We start from the raw sequence: 16,571 nt of genomic DNA, 5'->3' as shown, positions 1-16,571 counted from the left end.
TTTGGTAGGGGTGCAGACAAAATGGTGCACAACAGATAACAATGATTGAAACAAGCAGATGTCCCAGGCAGTCCTTCAAAGTATGTACATAATTCCTGATCAAAATGTAGTATTTGATTGGTTGTTTTGCCAAATTTCAGGAGCTCTAACATAAACAAACAGATATATAGCAAGTATAACTAGCCAATGTTGCAATTTGGCATGCAGCTAACACACCAATCATAATTTAGTTTTAATGAAAGCTCACCTCCTGGCAGTGCCCCTGGTGTTCCTAACCACTATTTTGGAAGAAGGAAATAATAGGAATAACTGGCAAACCAGCTTTAAAAGTGAGGGATTTTCTTTTTTAAATCAAAATTGGTCGATCTAATTTATGCCGATGTGAAGAGTGGTTTATGTGGATTTTAAAAAAAGTATACTTGAAAGTATTACATTTGAATTTGGTGCGGTGGAAGGTAAGGATGCGGTTTAGATGGTCTCCTGGTTTTGAGTCGCAGATCGGCTCAGCAGGACAGAAAGGGCGCAAATACAACTTTGAAAGATTCCCGATCACATTTATGTTTGATACCTATTGCTGATAGTCGATGAGCCGTCTGGAACAATCCTTTCCACTGTTCTGAAGTCAGAGTAAACCATCAAAAATTCCAAATATTATCCTTGTACTTTGTTGAAGTCATCTATAGTGGTTATTTGCATAAAAACACACCCAATTGAAATTACAAGAAAATAAATGATTGTATTTTTATTAATAAAAACAATTAGTAGTTTTAATGATGTATTACAAGCTGCTTAGAGCTAGTGTTAGGAAGTTAAACAGGTCATTATTCATCTCTAGTATCTATTTATGTTGTGAACACATCTCCTTCAAATAACTGGATTTGTTCAAGTTTCTCACCACAAACTACATTTTACTAGATTACATTGAACACATCATGATAACGTTATAATTAACCTTCGCCCAGTACTTATTTTTCACGGAATAGACACTTTAATGTATATGATGATAATGTAACTCAAAGGAACCTCGGTACGTTAGTGGTTAGCTCCGGTGCTGCTAACGCTACTAGCTTTCCTCCTGCTGATCGCTGCACAGATTTGTTGTTGACAATGTAGCATCATCAGAGATCAGCGACTAGAAAGCATTAATGCTGATCTCCTGATTGCATATTTTACTGATTATCGGCCGATAACGACCGTCAGTAAACCTCTAATTTCACACAATGATGGTTAAATTGTAAATAATCCACGGTTCACGGGTGGGATCCGTACGGATCACGGATCAACTTCGGTCCGTTACGCCACTAGTAGGTGTGAACTCTTCTCAGAGAGAAAAAAGATAAGCAGATTGCTATTAACAATTCAATTTGTACAGTATCCAATTTAAATTTAAATGGATTAAATCACACTTTTAGATGTTCTTTTTATATAATAATACTAATAATGATACTTGTAATAATAATAATAATAGATAACCAACATCAAACACATGTTTAACAATGCAATTTGTCAAAAAAGACACGTTTTATTGGGGGCCTATTCAAATGACCACCTGTGGGTTGAAAGCCTATCAGCATCACTGGGCAAGTCTCTCTCCCCTATTAACACGTTTGCTGTACTGAATGAACAATGTATTATTAATGCAGTGGCTTCATTTAATTGGCAAATCACACAGTGCAACCAGACTGTTCCTTGGGAAATGTGAAAACTGACGATTAAATTATATCTCAGATTCATTAATTCCCATTCCTGTTTGCTCATTGTGGCTCTTTTCTGTGCAATGCTAAAATATTAATCGTCTCACATGGGAGTCCTTGTTTTTGTCTTTAAAGCGAATTACCTTTGTAACATGCGAGGCACTTGGAGCCACACTGCTCCCTCGTATTATTCTTTTCTCAGCATCCCGACAGTTCGGTCCGCGTCCACTGAACCAGGCCCACTGAACCAGGCCCACTGAACCAGGCCCACTGAACCAGGCCCACTAAACCAGGCCCACTGAACCAGGCCCACTGAACCAGGCCCACTGAACCAGGCCCACTGTTTTCATTTCTCGCCTCTCTATGTGTGTGTGTCTTTGCAGAGGCCAGGGCAAAGCTGGGATATGCATAATGTATTGGCTTGTGGCAAGTCGAGGTGGCAGGCTTTTGTCCAATTACCTGCACCGAACGGCAATTAGTATGTGAGAGAAGGAGGATGATGAGGGGTTAAAGTTTAAGGGGGTGATAATGATGAAGCCGGTGCCGATGGGGTTTGGCCCCGTGCGCGCCGCTGATTTGGAGACGACCCCTTCCCGGCGCCCGCGGTGCTCCGACGGCTCCTCTCGGACATCCATAGATCATTAATCTAATTGGCTGGTTGCCGAGGGGATCTGAGACAGTTATGGACTGTTTTAATGGTAAATGGTATTGAAGACCGCGCTATCTACCCTAACAACGTACGGCTGATAACAAAGCTCAGTTTATCAAGGAGCTGTATTCGATGCGTCCTCCATTGATTTCAAGGCTGCTGTTTTGCATGATTGCTAACCGTTGGCCGCTCTGCTCTCTGCATGCCCAAAATGTCCCTCCATTTCCGTCTCGTGCCGGCTCTGTCCTGTTAAACTCAAATGACATCTTTTTATTCATGACTGTCCCTATTCCATGAATACTAATTTGAAAGGCCAGATAAGTGGAAGCAATATGGTGGGAAACCTCGCCTGCCCTCTCAAACTAGTGTTCATTAAAATGAAGGAGGGGTCATTTGGGTTCACACAGGCTCATTTCTTAATGATGTTTATAATGCCAAGCTCCTCACACACTAATAGAGCTCGTGCGTGATTGTAAGGGGCTCCTAACCTTCCCTGTCTTTCACTCCTGTCTCCTGTCTGCGTGAAGTCGTGGCTATGTATGAGAATGTTCTTAAGTGTCCTACGCCTGGCTGCACGGGACGCGGCCATGTCAATAGCAACAGAAACTCCCACCGAAGGTAAGTGACAGCCTGCCCATATATGGCACTGTCCATGTTGCACCCTCCTTTTTTTCACCGTGGGACTTTTTTTTGGGAATATAATTTTTTTTATCCTCAGTTCCCCCCCCCCCCCCATCATTTTTCTGTTTAGTTATTGTCAAAACCATTCTTTTTTGTCTCTGCAACACATTACTTTTGGTGTGTGGACAAGTCTTGCTTCTTATGTCGGGTGGAAGGGAATAATTAAAGTAGTTCAGCTGCTTAACAATCCCCACGGTGTAACCGAGACTGATTAGAATGCAGCAATTCACACCCTCCGCAGCATAAATCATTTATCAGCTCTCGGCTGAAAAAATAAAAAAAACGGCATCCATCAGGTGCAGGTTTTGGAGGGAGAAAGCGAAATAGCAGGGGGCACCGGTGCCGGCGCTGTCAGACGGGGCGAGGTGACAGTGAGAGAGGAGTGTCACCCCGCAGCAGATGCTCAGGGAGTCGGGGCACAGCAGCAGCCATTAGCACCTCTCTGCCGCTCAGCTGGGGTGACAGGAGAAGTGCAGACCTGAGGACCAGCATGCCTCCGTGCCGCGCTCGGCGACGGCCGCAAAATAGACACGCACATGGACACGCGCGGTAAACTTTCACCTTCACGAGGAAGAGCCGATATAAACCTCCATATGCCACCGCACACTTCCCAACCCGATGCACGCTCTCGCACCTGCACACAGTCACGCACGTCTGGTGACAGGTGTTCATGAGCACAGCTCTACACTGGCTTCAGGCCATTGTCAAAGATGATTTTTTTCACCGCGACCCGACACACTGCAGTTGACAGGCTGGATGGAGAATGATCGGGGTTAAGGATAACTACATGAACTTTTGTCACATTTGGTCAGTTCGTTGTCAGGAAGACGTCTTACAGCGAGAAAATGTTATTGTAACATACTGTAGGTCTAGATCTCAAGTGTTTGTGAGTGTGTGTGTGTGTGTGTGTGTGTGTGTGTGTGTGTGTGTGTGTGTGTGTGTGTGTGTGTGTGTGTGTTTGAAAGAAACAAATGCACTTTTTTTATGTGCATTTGTCCATATGGGAATATCTATTCAGATAATTACTTCAAGCCGTTCAACCAGAAACATGCAAGCTGTTGCCAATTGTATCATTATTTTTAAGTGTTAAAAGTACGGTGGCCGGCGAGGGCATACTCGCTGCAACAGCCCTAAACATTGCCATTGGGAGAGACGTGCTGCAACTTCAGAGACAACGCCAATTCAAAAACACCCAAAACTAGTACAACAACGCAAAACCCGCTGTAAAATGAAAATAAGAAGGTGCTGCAGAATGACCGCATTAACAGCAAACACGCTGTTATTACAGAAACAATGCAAAGTCACAAACACACACCACCAAAACAAATGCAAACACTGCATATCCAGTCAGTTTCTTCATATGACGTTGGAAAGTGGAGTAGGGAGACGACATAAAAAGGTACATATTTTTTTGTACTTTTTCTTTTACAATAACAGATTAACATGCTGTTGTAAAAGACTAAGGCCAAAATGCTCCCCTAGAGGCCTGGAGAACTTCTGTTGTGTTGACTGGATATGAGGTGCTTTGCTGTTGCAGTTTTTTTTTGTTTTGTTTTTTTTTGTCATTTTGCATTTGCAGCGTGTTTGATGTTCATGCATTAATTTTGGCTCCCTGCAGCACATTTCCGTTGTTGTATTTGTTTTGGGCTTTTCATAAGTTTTAAATATTTTAAATGTGTTTTTTAATATTTTTTTAATTTAGCGTCCCTGAGGCTGCAGCATGTTTCTTCCAATGCAAATATTTAGATTTGTTTGCAGTGCGTTAGCCCGTATAAAAGTGATGAAGGGTGACGGTGGATAAGTGGAGAGCAGGGCCATCCTTCAATGAGAGGATCGACGGTTCGATCTCCGGCTCCGTCTCATGTCAATGTGTCCTTGAGCAAGACACTTTACCCCAAAATTGCTCCCGTAGCTGTGCCTACGGTGTGATAGAATCTGAATTGTAATTCGGTTTGGATAAAAGTGTCTGCTCAATGACTGTAATGTAATGAAATGAAAGTGAACGATTTCAGATCAATCAATAGGCAAATACTTTCCGAACTATATCAGAAATTACTAAACTGGAAGACTTTGAGATCGATAGATGCGCACTCTCTTAACGAGCCAGGCCTTTTACAGCATGTGCGTTCAGTGTGACACCGAGATGTAAGTTCCAGTGTGCAACTATAGTGGTTTTCTCATTTCAGTCTGTCAGGATGTCCCATCGCTGCAGCCGAGAAGCTGGCCAAAGTCCAAGAGAAGCACCAGGGCTGCGACGTCCCCAAGTCCAACCAGGCCTCTGACCGAGTCTTAAGGTAGTATTCACTCTTCACTCTCATGTACATCACGTATGATGATGACACTTTGTGTTATGGGAAAATATGGGATATGATATGTCATGCTACAGCTTCCAGTGCATATTCAATGTGGTCTATTTTCGCAAGGTGTTAAAGTAGGTGCTGTATTTTGTGTTCAGGTGCACTGGCTGTAATGTGATGCAATAGTTACCACGTAGAGAACTGTTTTCAGTCACGTTGGAATGTGTTGCTCCGTTTCTTTCTCTCCGTTTTCTGAAGCCGTTGAGATTCTTAAGGTCTCCCCTCTTTTTGTTTTATGTTTATGTTCTCCTGTCCCGCGAGAATACTTCCAAGAGACTGCATGTTATTTCCGTGCTCACTATTGAAGGCAGATCGTTTTATTAGATTTGAACAAAATTGGCCTCATTCATCACAGCGAAGGCAGAGCTTTTCTCAATGAGAGCTGCTTTGATAGTCATGAAAACGCTATGATGAAAAGTCATAAGTAATTGTAAATTTTATATTTTTTATCAAACTGAACATCAACAGCACACGATCATACATTTCCATTTCTTCCTGGTCTTAGATAGAGGACATAAATGCATATCAGATGATAAAAGCACATCAGAAGTATGCAAGTGTAATAAAAGGAATGTGGAAATTCAATTTTGACCGTTTTGTATTGACTAGGCATGAAAAACACTTGTAGCTGCTTTTTTTTTTATCAAGCAAGAGGAAGAAAACATCCATGCTATGGTGCATAAAAGAGATGCCCCACCTCTACTGTACCATCTCCCAGCATCATCCTCCTTGTTCTGATCCTGGAGTATTACAGGCTGCCCCTTCCCCTGCATCTGCCCTTCTTTTTTTTTGACCAAACCCCAAGTTCCCTCTCCTTTCCCTGGGCAATATTGAGTGCCTCGGTCCAACTTCCTGCCCCTCGTCATTTATTTTCCAGGCCTATGTGCTTTGTCAAACAACTGGACTATCCACAGTATGGTTACAAGAACAATGTTTCCACCAGCACGCCCCGCTCCAACCTGGCCAAGGAGCTGGAGAAGTATTCCAAGACCAGCTTCGACTACAGCGCCTTCGACGGCAGTAACAACCACCAAGTGTACGGGAAACGGGCCATCGCACCCAAAGCCCACGGGCAGAGAGACTCCTCCCCCAAAGGATACGACGGTACGATTTCATGTCTACTTTTTCATTCCTCTCCCATTGTCTTAACAGTTGATCAAGATTGAGTTAACTCATGTGTGCATACAACATGATGAAGATTCCTTTGGGCTGCATCAAGGAAATACATGTCAGGGTCACAAAGAATATGTTGTGGAATCCTCTGACGTGGGATATTATTTTACATTTGGTGTCAATTAAAATACCAAATCTTCTAAAACATCTAAAAATTATAAAAGTTTGACAGAGAAAGCAATCTTCTTTTTCTTAAATTTGTTCACGATATCTTTCAGAAATTCTAAAATGTGGGCAGTATTTGGCAGTAGTTTAACAGAAACCCATAAACACTCTTCATTAGGGGTAGACTGACGGGTAAAGCCACCTCGGCTTCATTTACTCACCTTTTATCAATGGGACAACAATCCTTATATAACACACAGTGTAAGCATTGATCACAATGCACGCGGCCCTCTTTTCATTTCCATTGTCTTGAACGCGACCCCCCCCGCAGCCAAGCGTTACTGCAAGACCTCCAGCTCGGCCAGCAGCACCACCAGCACCTACGCTCCCAGCAGCAGCAGCAGCAGCCTGAGCTGTGGAGGCGGAGGAGGGGGCGCGGGAGGAGGCCGAGGGGGCGGGGGCAGCAGCGCCAGCAGCACCTGCAGCAAGAGCAGCTTCGACTACAGCCACGACATGGAGGCCGCCCACATGGCGGCCACGGCCATCCTCAACCTGTCCACGCGCTGCCGGGAGATGCCCCACGGCATGGGGGCGAAGCCCCAGGACCTGTGCTCGCAGGTAGGAGGGGCTCACTTCATATCCTACATTCTGTCCACCAAAATGACACTAACGGGTGTATTCAGGTGAGCTTGTGGTTTGGTTGAGCAGGGTGCTCTTGTTTTTTAAATGACAGGAAGTTACAAAGGCAACACTTTATTATAACCATCATTTATAAATGTTAGATTCATAGTGAATTAGACTGGAATGATAACTTATAATGTTTGATAATTATTAGTAACACATACAATTACATTTCATGTTATTTTATCACGAGTTTGTGAAATATGAAATAATTCATTTATGAATGATATATTGTAACAGCTGATAAGAGACAATAACAGTTACATTCTGATTAGATTAGTTAACTTTTTAATAACAGTTTATTGTTGCACACATAATATTTTATTATTATTTGTTAATGATTACCAAATTATTTGTAAAACTTCTATAAACATTAAATGGACAGATGAACCAGTAACTATTAACTATTTAAATCTATTTAAATAATGTTTATATAGATGCTTTACAAAATATGAATTAACTACAAAGTATTATAATCATAATAATGTCAGTTGCAACTTAATAAAAGCCATCCAGATAATGTTTATGGACAGTTTACAACCATTACCAAAGTTTATAGATGTTTTACAAACGATTTCTTAAAAGTTTACGAATCATTTTGTAATCATGTAAAATGTTATATGTGCAACATTAGTTATAGCCTTACTAAACATTATTAACTATGGTTTCATTGTTTGCTAACAGTAAAATAACTATGATCAGTAGTATTAATGATGGTTGTTATAAAGTGTTACCGTTACACTCATGTCCTGATTTGACATCGCAGCCTCACATGACTCGACAGGATATTCACTTTGTAAGACTTCGGCCTCCTGCTGCAGTCAACAAAATCCACTGACAGATTATCTCTGTGCTTCCTTCATTATACTAACGCTGGCAGTGAGAACTGACAAAGATAGGGAGATTTCATGCACACATTCCATTAAAGATCCGGGGGCTGTGTCTTACACTCAGGGCTCAGCAGGGCACTTTTTTATTTTCCATCTGGGGATCAGATAGGAGCAGGACGAGGCGCCGCTTGACACGGCGTGAGCCCAGCGTGTCATTTCTGAGCAGATAAGGTGACGGTGTTTCCGTATTATCTGTACCCAGACGCTGAGCTTGAAAATGGGGTCTAGAGAGAGAGAGAGAGAGAGAGAGCGAGAGAGAGAGAGAGAGAGAGCACAGCAGAGGGCTAGTGCTGGCTTAATGCTAATGTTGACAGTGGAAACTGCCAGATAATGAGAGTGAGGGTGATGGAATTGAAAATAAAGAAAGAAAGAGAGCAAAGGAAGCCTTTTTGGTGGGAGGTTTCTAAATGTCACAGTGTGGAAGATGAGGAGAGGAGGATACAGGAAAGGAAGGAAGGAGGGAGGGGAAAGGAGAAAAAAAAAGCCGAAAGCAAGACACTTCCAAAGAAAAGTGAAACGGAACGAAGTTGGTGGGAACAAATGCCTGAAGCTTTCAGGACGTCCTCTGGTCCTACACCTCATTTCATTGTCTGTCCTTCTCCTGCTTCGGGGCCAGACGGGCAGGATGCTCTCAGGGCAGGATGGGAAGACGGGAGACTTCAGAGGTTTTTTTTTTCTTCTTCTTCTTCTTCTTCCTCTTTCATCTCAACACCTCACCTCGTGGCACACGCTGTTCCTTTCTGTGTCTGAATGAAGCTTCACACACACACATCTCTTCGCGCCTCCTTGTTTTTTCAGCCTGTCTCTCCGTCTGTTTCTCCGTCTCAGCCTGCTCGTCGAATTTATTCAACCAAAGTGTCATTTTCTCCTCTAAACCTCTGAGATTGTTTTATTTGAATAAACACTCATTCTACCGCCTACCACCACACCAAATTCCATTCTCAAATTTCACACTTTTCAAGTTTCTTTAAACTTACTTTAAATATTTATCAGTTACGTTCGCAAATATTTATGAGTCACTTTTCCAAATCCACATGAAGCACTCGGCATAAATTAGATCCACCTCACAGCATTTATTTAAAACGAAAATATGTCACTTTTAAAGCTGGTTTTGGCTTGTTACTCCCGTTATTTTTATTTCCCAAAAACAGTGGTGAAGAGCACCAGGAGCAAATGACAAATGCTAAATTACACAAGAACAAATTGCCCCTACTGACGATGTTGCTTTAAAGAAACAAAGATATACCAAATTGTCCCCCAAAAAATAAACAGAGAGACATGCAAATATACATAAATATCTATGGAGTGGAAGCACATATGTTGCAGTATCCAAATTATAGGCAGACATCTTTCCTGCTGGAGTTCGGGCACCTAGGGCTGCACAACATTTATAATGCTGATATTCAAATTATTATCATTAATACATTTAAGAATCATAGTGGGAAACAGCTTGTTTCTAGAAAAAGTGAGCTGTCCTTCTAAAGAATGCATGAAGAGAAGGGAGGGAATGGTGAGCCGGCGGAGTGTGGAAAAGGCCAGAGAGGACGTGATGCTGGGGATTTTTTTAGGACCTGGAATAGGTGAGCAGAAGTAATGTGGCGACAATTCACCAGTGACCTCTCACGCTCCGTGTCCATGGCAATGAAGGTAGGGGGTTACGGTAGGGCCAGTGCGAGAAGGGGTGTGGTCTCTGGTGACAGAGGTGGGGGGCATCTTCACACATCATCCTCGTTAGTTCAATATGAAGGGGTGGGTCTCTTAATTGGACGGTGACACACAATACAATGGTGGACGAGGAGAGGGCGGACCGCTGAGCATATTCACAAGGAAGAGAGGAGGCTTGTTGGATCTATTGCTCAGAAACTTGACCTTTATCTTACAAAGACTGTTTCTATTGTTCTTACAGTCCTTTACTCATTACTCATCTTCTGCCTCCGCCTCGCTCTCTTTTTTCAGCCAAACCTACAATTTTACTTTTACTGGAGTTTTAATAGTGAGTGTGTGTTAGATAGAGGCAGACGCCTACATCATGGTATAGAAGCCCATTAGGGACTTTATTAAAATTATAGTGTAAACTTGAAAATAATAATAAAATAAACAAATTTTTTTTTTCATCCACAAAATTGGAATGGTTTTTTAACATTTCCTTTTCAGAATTGTAACCCGCTGTACAATATGTCAATAGCTGTTTTCATTTTCAAATTAATGTCAGAAAATAATTCTATGACAAAATAATGTCATAGAATGCCCATACGAGTATGTGAGAATTGCTTTTTCAATTTTACTCAAATAACACATACATGTGTGGAATATTAGAATTCTTTTGTACATTACATTTTTAATTTTCATGTTTACAATATCGTTGTAATAAAGTCCCCTTTGGGCCACCGTATCCTGGATTGAAGTCAGCTGAGAGTTGTATAAACAGGTGCAGGTGCTTTTGTCTTGCATGATTCCCAACTTTTTTTATAGTATCTCTTATTATTCATAGTGAAGTATTTTCCTTCACTAATGACCCAGCAGTAAAAATGTTTTTTTGCCCTTTTTTCTACTATTTTATAGTCCTTTATAGCCCCAGTTCTTGCAGTATTCATGCCCAGTCCCTAACCCCCCTCCCCCGCCTCTCCTCCATGCGTTTGAGTCAATGTGCGTCACAGAGGTTTTAGCTTCAGACACCAGGAGAATCCACCCCTAGGGACACTGTCGGCTGGAATCAACATAGAGCGGGCTTTCCTCCTTGTGAAAGAAAGCAAGGAGGATGAGGAGGAGAGGAGAAAGGGGAGTCAGAGAAGAGGTCATTAATGAGAGCAAGGACACAAACACATGCACACGCCGACCAAAACATAAGCCTTACGGGAGAGGGGGCTCGGCTGCATACAGCACGTGCCGGATGTAGATTAAAGGAAAGGCATGCCTGCATGGATGTGCAGATACAAGCCTACGCTCAGGAGGCACAGCCAAGGCTGTTAGCTGGATGTGGCCCACTTAGTCTCAGAACACAGTATCGTCGTGCCTCTATTTTTGGGACTGCAGCAGTCTAGTTCCAGCCACTGCTGCTCATCACTGCTCTCAATCCCAACCCCACCCCTAACCCTCAGCCCCGGCCCCCCTGTGATGTCCACTCACATTAGGCTCACACACACACACACACACACACACACACACACACACACACACACACACAGTCATACACACACACTCTTCTGACAGCACAGAATAGTGGGATGGAAAGAAACGAGGGAGAGAGAGAGAGAAGTAGGGGTTCACAGAGGCATGCACTCTCCTTGAGCACTGATGACCTGCTCTTCTTTTGACCCTCTTTTGTGAGTGTCTCACCACAGTGCTGCTGTACACCGCAAGTATCCAATGTTTCATCCTAGACTGACAAAAAAACCCACATTGGAATGTTGTTTCAGGTATTTGAACTGCAGGTGTTCTTGATCCATCTTTCCAGATATCTAAAAAAACTTCAAAAGTGAACACATCACTGGAGGAACAGAAAAATTCAAGCACTTTTCATGTACTTCTTTAGTATTCACCATGTGTTCAGCTACTGTTTTACCCGCCTCTGATGCTAGAATATGAATTTGACTGCTATTTAATCAGAAACCCTCGCTCTCTTTCATCCCCTTCTCTCCATCCCTGTTCTGTGCACCCTTTTACCCCCCTCGTCATAATCATCTCACTGAAAACGCAAAACTCAACACACACACACCCATCTCCTCCATTATACTGACTTTACCACCCACACATGCACGCACACAAACCGCATCCCACTTTCCAGAGCCCGGGTCTAGACGTTGATGAGAACGGTACGTTGGACCTGAGTATGAGCAAGCGTCTGTGCAGCGGCGGCGGAGGGGACTCGGTGCTCACCCCTCTAGAGCCCATGTCCCCCCAGAGGCAAGCCGCCCTGCTGGGCTCCCGCTGCTACGGCATGGGGGACGCCGCCGACTGCTGGGACCTGCCCGTAGACTACACCAAGATCAAACACATAGACGAGGACGAGAAAGAGGTAAAGGGCAAATGACGAGCAAAATGTTGGGAATTCACTTGACCACTCACGACGGGTTTGGGGACAGATACATAAAATATATATGTGTTCTATCTGTCGGTACCTTTAAAATATAGGAGAAGTTTCCTGTCAAGGTTGAGTCGCCTGGAAATCAGTTGAATAATATTGTGCTAATTGCAGCAGAACACATTTTGTCATCACTCTTATGCATAACTACGTTTCATCTCTGACCATAAGACTACTCTGCTCTCTGCCCCAGAATGCCCCATCACATGAACACTTTCCTGTAAGGTGTTCATGATGATACCAGGATCGAGACGGAAATGTTGACGAGAAAAATAGCTGTGATGCAGATGATGATTATAAAGCAGGAGTACATGGTAGCTTGTGCTTTTTGATGCTGGTAGACGGTACAGTTCGCGTAGTGTCTGTTCAATGTGTCTCAGCCCAAATGATTTCCCTCCAAGCCGTTGATTTAACACACCGTCTGCAAGTCAAACATTTGCATTGCCGTTTGATTGTCTTCCAGGTTTGGTACCTCCCTGTCATAGGCGCCCGTTTTGGTATCATTAGAAAGTCTTCTGAGGGATTTTTGAGGGAAACCTAATGAATCCGCATGTTAATTGATGTCAGCATTGCCATGCACAGAGGTATCCGCTCTGTTTGTATCATGCTCCCCGCATGCCGGCTTTCTGTTTTTACATTTTCGCTCCTCTCCAAAAATGAATTATGCAAAGTAGCACCTTGGGAGGGAATCGGAATAGCTCATCTCATCAAAGAACTGCTGGAAATCAATGCAGCACTGCTGGGTGCGCCTGTTGGGGGCGTGCACGGGCGCGTGCATGCACACACGCGTCTCTGTCGGTATATGTGCAGGATGTGAATATTCATATGCGCGCGCGTGTGTGTGTGTGTGTGTGTGTGTGTGTGTGTGTGTGTGTGTGTGTGTGTGTGTGTGTGTGTGTGTGTGTGTGTGTACCCATGTCTCTTTGGGAGTGCGTCTGCGTGTATCTGCGCGTTCCATCCCCAGCCTACTTTCCGCCCCGTATGTATGCATGTGTCGTCCTCCTTCCTGTCTGCCTCTCAGCCTGCGCTCCCTTTAATTGGAGACGCTCGCTGGCTGACCCAGCATCACACACTCGGAGACAGCTTGAGCGCCGGATAATTTGGGCTGTATCTGGACCTGTCTCCTTATGGGCATTACTGTACGTACACTGTGAGCGCGAAAGAAAAGAAAGAGGATTTTTTTTTTTTTGCATCAACAGCCGTCGTGCCCTGGCTGCAAGCACTGCAGACAAAGCACAGCCCGGCATGGCACGGCACGGCCAGCAGCGCTTTGACGCTGCGCCGCAGTGCCATCTAGCAGGATGACTGGTGCATTACGAGAGCAGAGCAGGCCAACTCCCCTCAATGTTCTGCTCTCGCAGGCACGCCACAATGCTACACGAATGTGTAATGTGCAAACCGCACACACACTCACACACTCTACACCCAAGTTTGGCACTGAGTCATTATTTCCTTGCAGGGGATCTATTTTCTTTCTCTGTTAGACTGACAGGTGAGGCTCAATAGTCACACAGGCTCAACCATTAGTATTCAAATTGACAAGACTGTATGGTCTGACAGAAGTGTGTGTGTGTGTGTGTGTGTGTGTGTGTGTGTGTGTGTGTGTGTGTGTGTGTGTGTGTGTGTGAACAGACAAAGTGGTGAAGGCGAAGCAAAAAGGCTATTTTATGAGAAACTCTAGTTATGAGTTTCATCATGTGCCAGTTAATAAAATCCTTTCTAACTGACAGTTGAGTGCGTGTGTTGTATAATAACTGCACACGAGCATGATTTCTTGAATGTGTAACGATGGAGCGAGAATCAAAAATAAATCCCTCTTCATCCCTCTCTTCCCTTTTCCCTCCTCGCCTTCCTCCCCCCACACCCCACTCCCCTCTATCTCTTCTTCCTCTCTCCCCCTCTGCTCCCACCCAATCTCAGCCGGACGACCTGGACCCCTTCCACGACCTGCTGGAGGACCGCTCCTATACCACAGACGTCAACATGCCCAGCCCCAAGCCCAAGTACATCCACTGCAAGGAGAGCAAGAAGGACCTGATAACGTAAGAGCCCTCCTCGGCCCCCAGTGTTCCTCCCATCCACCCGACCCCACTTGCTTCTCCCCCACTCACGCTCTGCTCAACCCCCCCCATCTTATTTCTTTCTTTTGTTTTCATCTTTTGTCTTTGCTCCAGTTAACCTCAGGGGACCACTGTCCCTTTCTCTCTCCCTCTTCCTCATCCTGTGCTGCTGGCTGTGCTCTATGACTTTTTATTTAACAGCTTTATCCATTTGTCCACACCAATCTCAGAGCTGGCAGCTTCCTCTGATGCCTTCATAGCAGTCCCACCCCCCCATCCCCGCTTTTGATGCTTTATCATTATAAGACACAACAGTAGACGTCAGTGTGCAACAGCTAGTGTAGCTGATCTCAGGAAACCTCGATATCGATCACAGACAGTGAAGCTAAACTGGAAACAATGAAAACCAACAATAAAAAACAATCACAAACAACGCTCCCCGCTCCCTTTTTCTGTAATTTTCACATTTCCCTCTCCTTCCTTTTGGGCTTATAAATCTGTCTATTTTTCCGGTGGCAGATGTCCCACATCGGGGTGTGATGGAAGTGGTCACTTGACGAGCAATTTCTCCTCACATCGAAGGTGTGACTTCCTTTTCTCCTGGTGGATTCTCTTTATTGTTTTCAGCTTATCTCGACTATGCTGTCAGACACCTGTAGGCAGAATGTCTCTCTCTCTCATATGTTAGCCCTTTGACTATTGGCGACTTGACATGCCGACACAAGGGTGTCGTGAAATAGGGGAAGACTAAATTAATTTAAAGATTGGCTACATGCTGGTTTTTAAGCTAAACCTCGGGATGAAGTGATTTCTCACTGGGCCGGCTGTAAAGCCTTCTAAGCCGATGTTATTCAGTCCTCCAGGCCCTTCCCACAGTGCAATGCAGACTAAGCATTTGCCAATCAGAATGAGAAGACTTGAGCAGAGTTGTCGAGTGTGAGGTGAGTCTGCGAGGGCTGAGTGATAGCAGTCTGGAGGCTGACATGGCTGCATGTACAGTACATGAGATTTCCCCCCGAACAAGCTCACGATTCCAGCTAAGTCGCAGTCTTTGAAAACAACCCCATATGTTAATTCACTATGTTTTATTCACTCAGTCCTGTTTGAAGTAGAGTGCAGAGCACACCATGCGTGAAAACAAGACTTCCTTGTTGTTACATATGAATTAAAGTACTCAGAGGGTTAACTTATTTAAATCAGCTCCCTGCACTTGCATCATGGCTTTTTTTTTGTTGCATTTCCTGGTTGATGTTTTATGTATGCATGCGTTTGTAAATGTCTGCTTGTAGAGACGAGTGTGGTCTGAGAGATTACTTTGTGTTACAGCGGTCGTGGTGTGACTAATGTTCCACTGGTTGTATTTCTCAGTCTCTCAGGTTGTCCTTTAGCCGATAAAAGCATTCGAAGTATGCTGGCCAACAACGCACAAGAGCTCAAGTAAGGCGTGAGATGATTCACTGACATGTATAGGATTTGTGTGTCTTGCTCATTCTGCCAAGGTCCACCTTATTAGAGTTAGTGCACATAACATCCGGATATGGAGTCATGGAGTCATGGAGCTTTATTTCACTGCTTTCCAAGGAAAACACTTTCTAGTCTGGTGATATTTAAATTCATATGTTGTCAACAAATCCCTTAAAAAGAACCAAACTATTGAACAAGTACATTAGTATATATATATATATGTATATATATATATATATATATATATACATATATATATATATATATATATATATATATATATACATACATGTATATATATATACATGTATACATATATATACATGTATATATATATATATATATATATGTATATATATATATATGTATATATATATATATATATATATATATATATGTGTGTGTGTGTGTGTGTGTGTGTGTGTGTGTGTGTGTGTGTGTAAATGTGGTTTTATTGATTAATTAATGCGCCCCTGAAAATAGTCCCCAACAAATGCCTTTCTTTTTGTTTGAGTATGTTTGCTGAAAACTACAGTTCCCAGATGATAAAGGCAATCCCTTATTCTTTTTTCTTGTTTTTATGAAACTAAATATTCATGACCCGTTTAAAAGATGTACATCCTCAGTAAGAAGTGGAACCAATGGGACTGCCACAGACAGGGTAGGGAAGTCAGAATGAACTAACATAGTTTTGGTCTTTTAATGGGATTTGCTGACATTAAGAAAAATATAGACT

The 16,571-nt window shown here is 43.3% G+C and overlaps 1 protein-coding gene across 7 annotated transcripts in view; it reads left to right on the top strand.

The window, feature by feature from the left end:
* myt1lb (myelin transcription factor 1-like, b) overlaps positions 1 to 16,571 on the top strand; it is a 103,043-nt gene that overhangs the window by 77,144 nt on the left and 9,328 nt on the right. For 6 of the 7 annotated variants that reach the window (XM_068717809.1, XM_068717807.1, XM_068717808.1 and 3 more), the window contains 7 exons: positions 2,871 to 2,961; positions 5,211 to 5,318; positions 6,259 to 6,485; positions 6,991 to 7,277; positions 12,015 to 12,245; positions 14,232 to 14,353; positions 15,740 to 15,808. In XM_068717809.1, the coding sequence (XP_068573910.1) occupies positions 2,871 to 2,961; positions 5,211 to 5,318; positions 6,259 to 6,485; positions 6,991 to 7,277; positions 12,015 to 12,245; positions 14,232 to 14,353; positions 15,740 to 15,808 (1,135 nt within the window). The remainder of the gene's footprint in view (positions 1 to 2,870; positions 2,962 to 5,210; positions 5,319 to 6,258; positions 6,486 to 6,990; positions 7,278 to 12,014; positions 12,246 to 14,231; positions 14,354 to 15,739; positions 15,809 to 16,571) is intronic. The other variant, XM_068717810.1, reaches the window with a different exon arrangement.

The sequence above is a fragment of the Cebidichthys violaceus genome, unplaced genomic scaffold (genome assembly GCF_023349555.1).
Source record: "Cebidichthys violaceus isolate CVI_PGR_0920_01 unplaced genomic scaffold, fCebVio1.0.p SCAF_22, whole genome shotgun sequence".
In the NCBI taxonomy this organism is placed as follows: Eukaryota; Metazoa; Chordata; class Actinopteri; order Perciformes; family Stichaeidae; genus Cebidichthys; species Cebidichthys violaceus.
The sequence above is the reverse complement of the archived record's forward strand: the minus strand, read 5'-3'. Positions and strand labels throughout refer to the sequence as shown.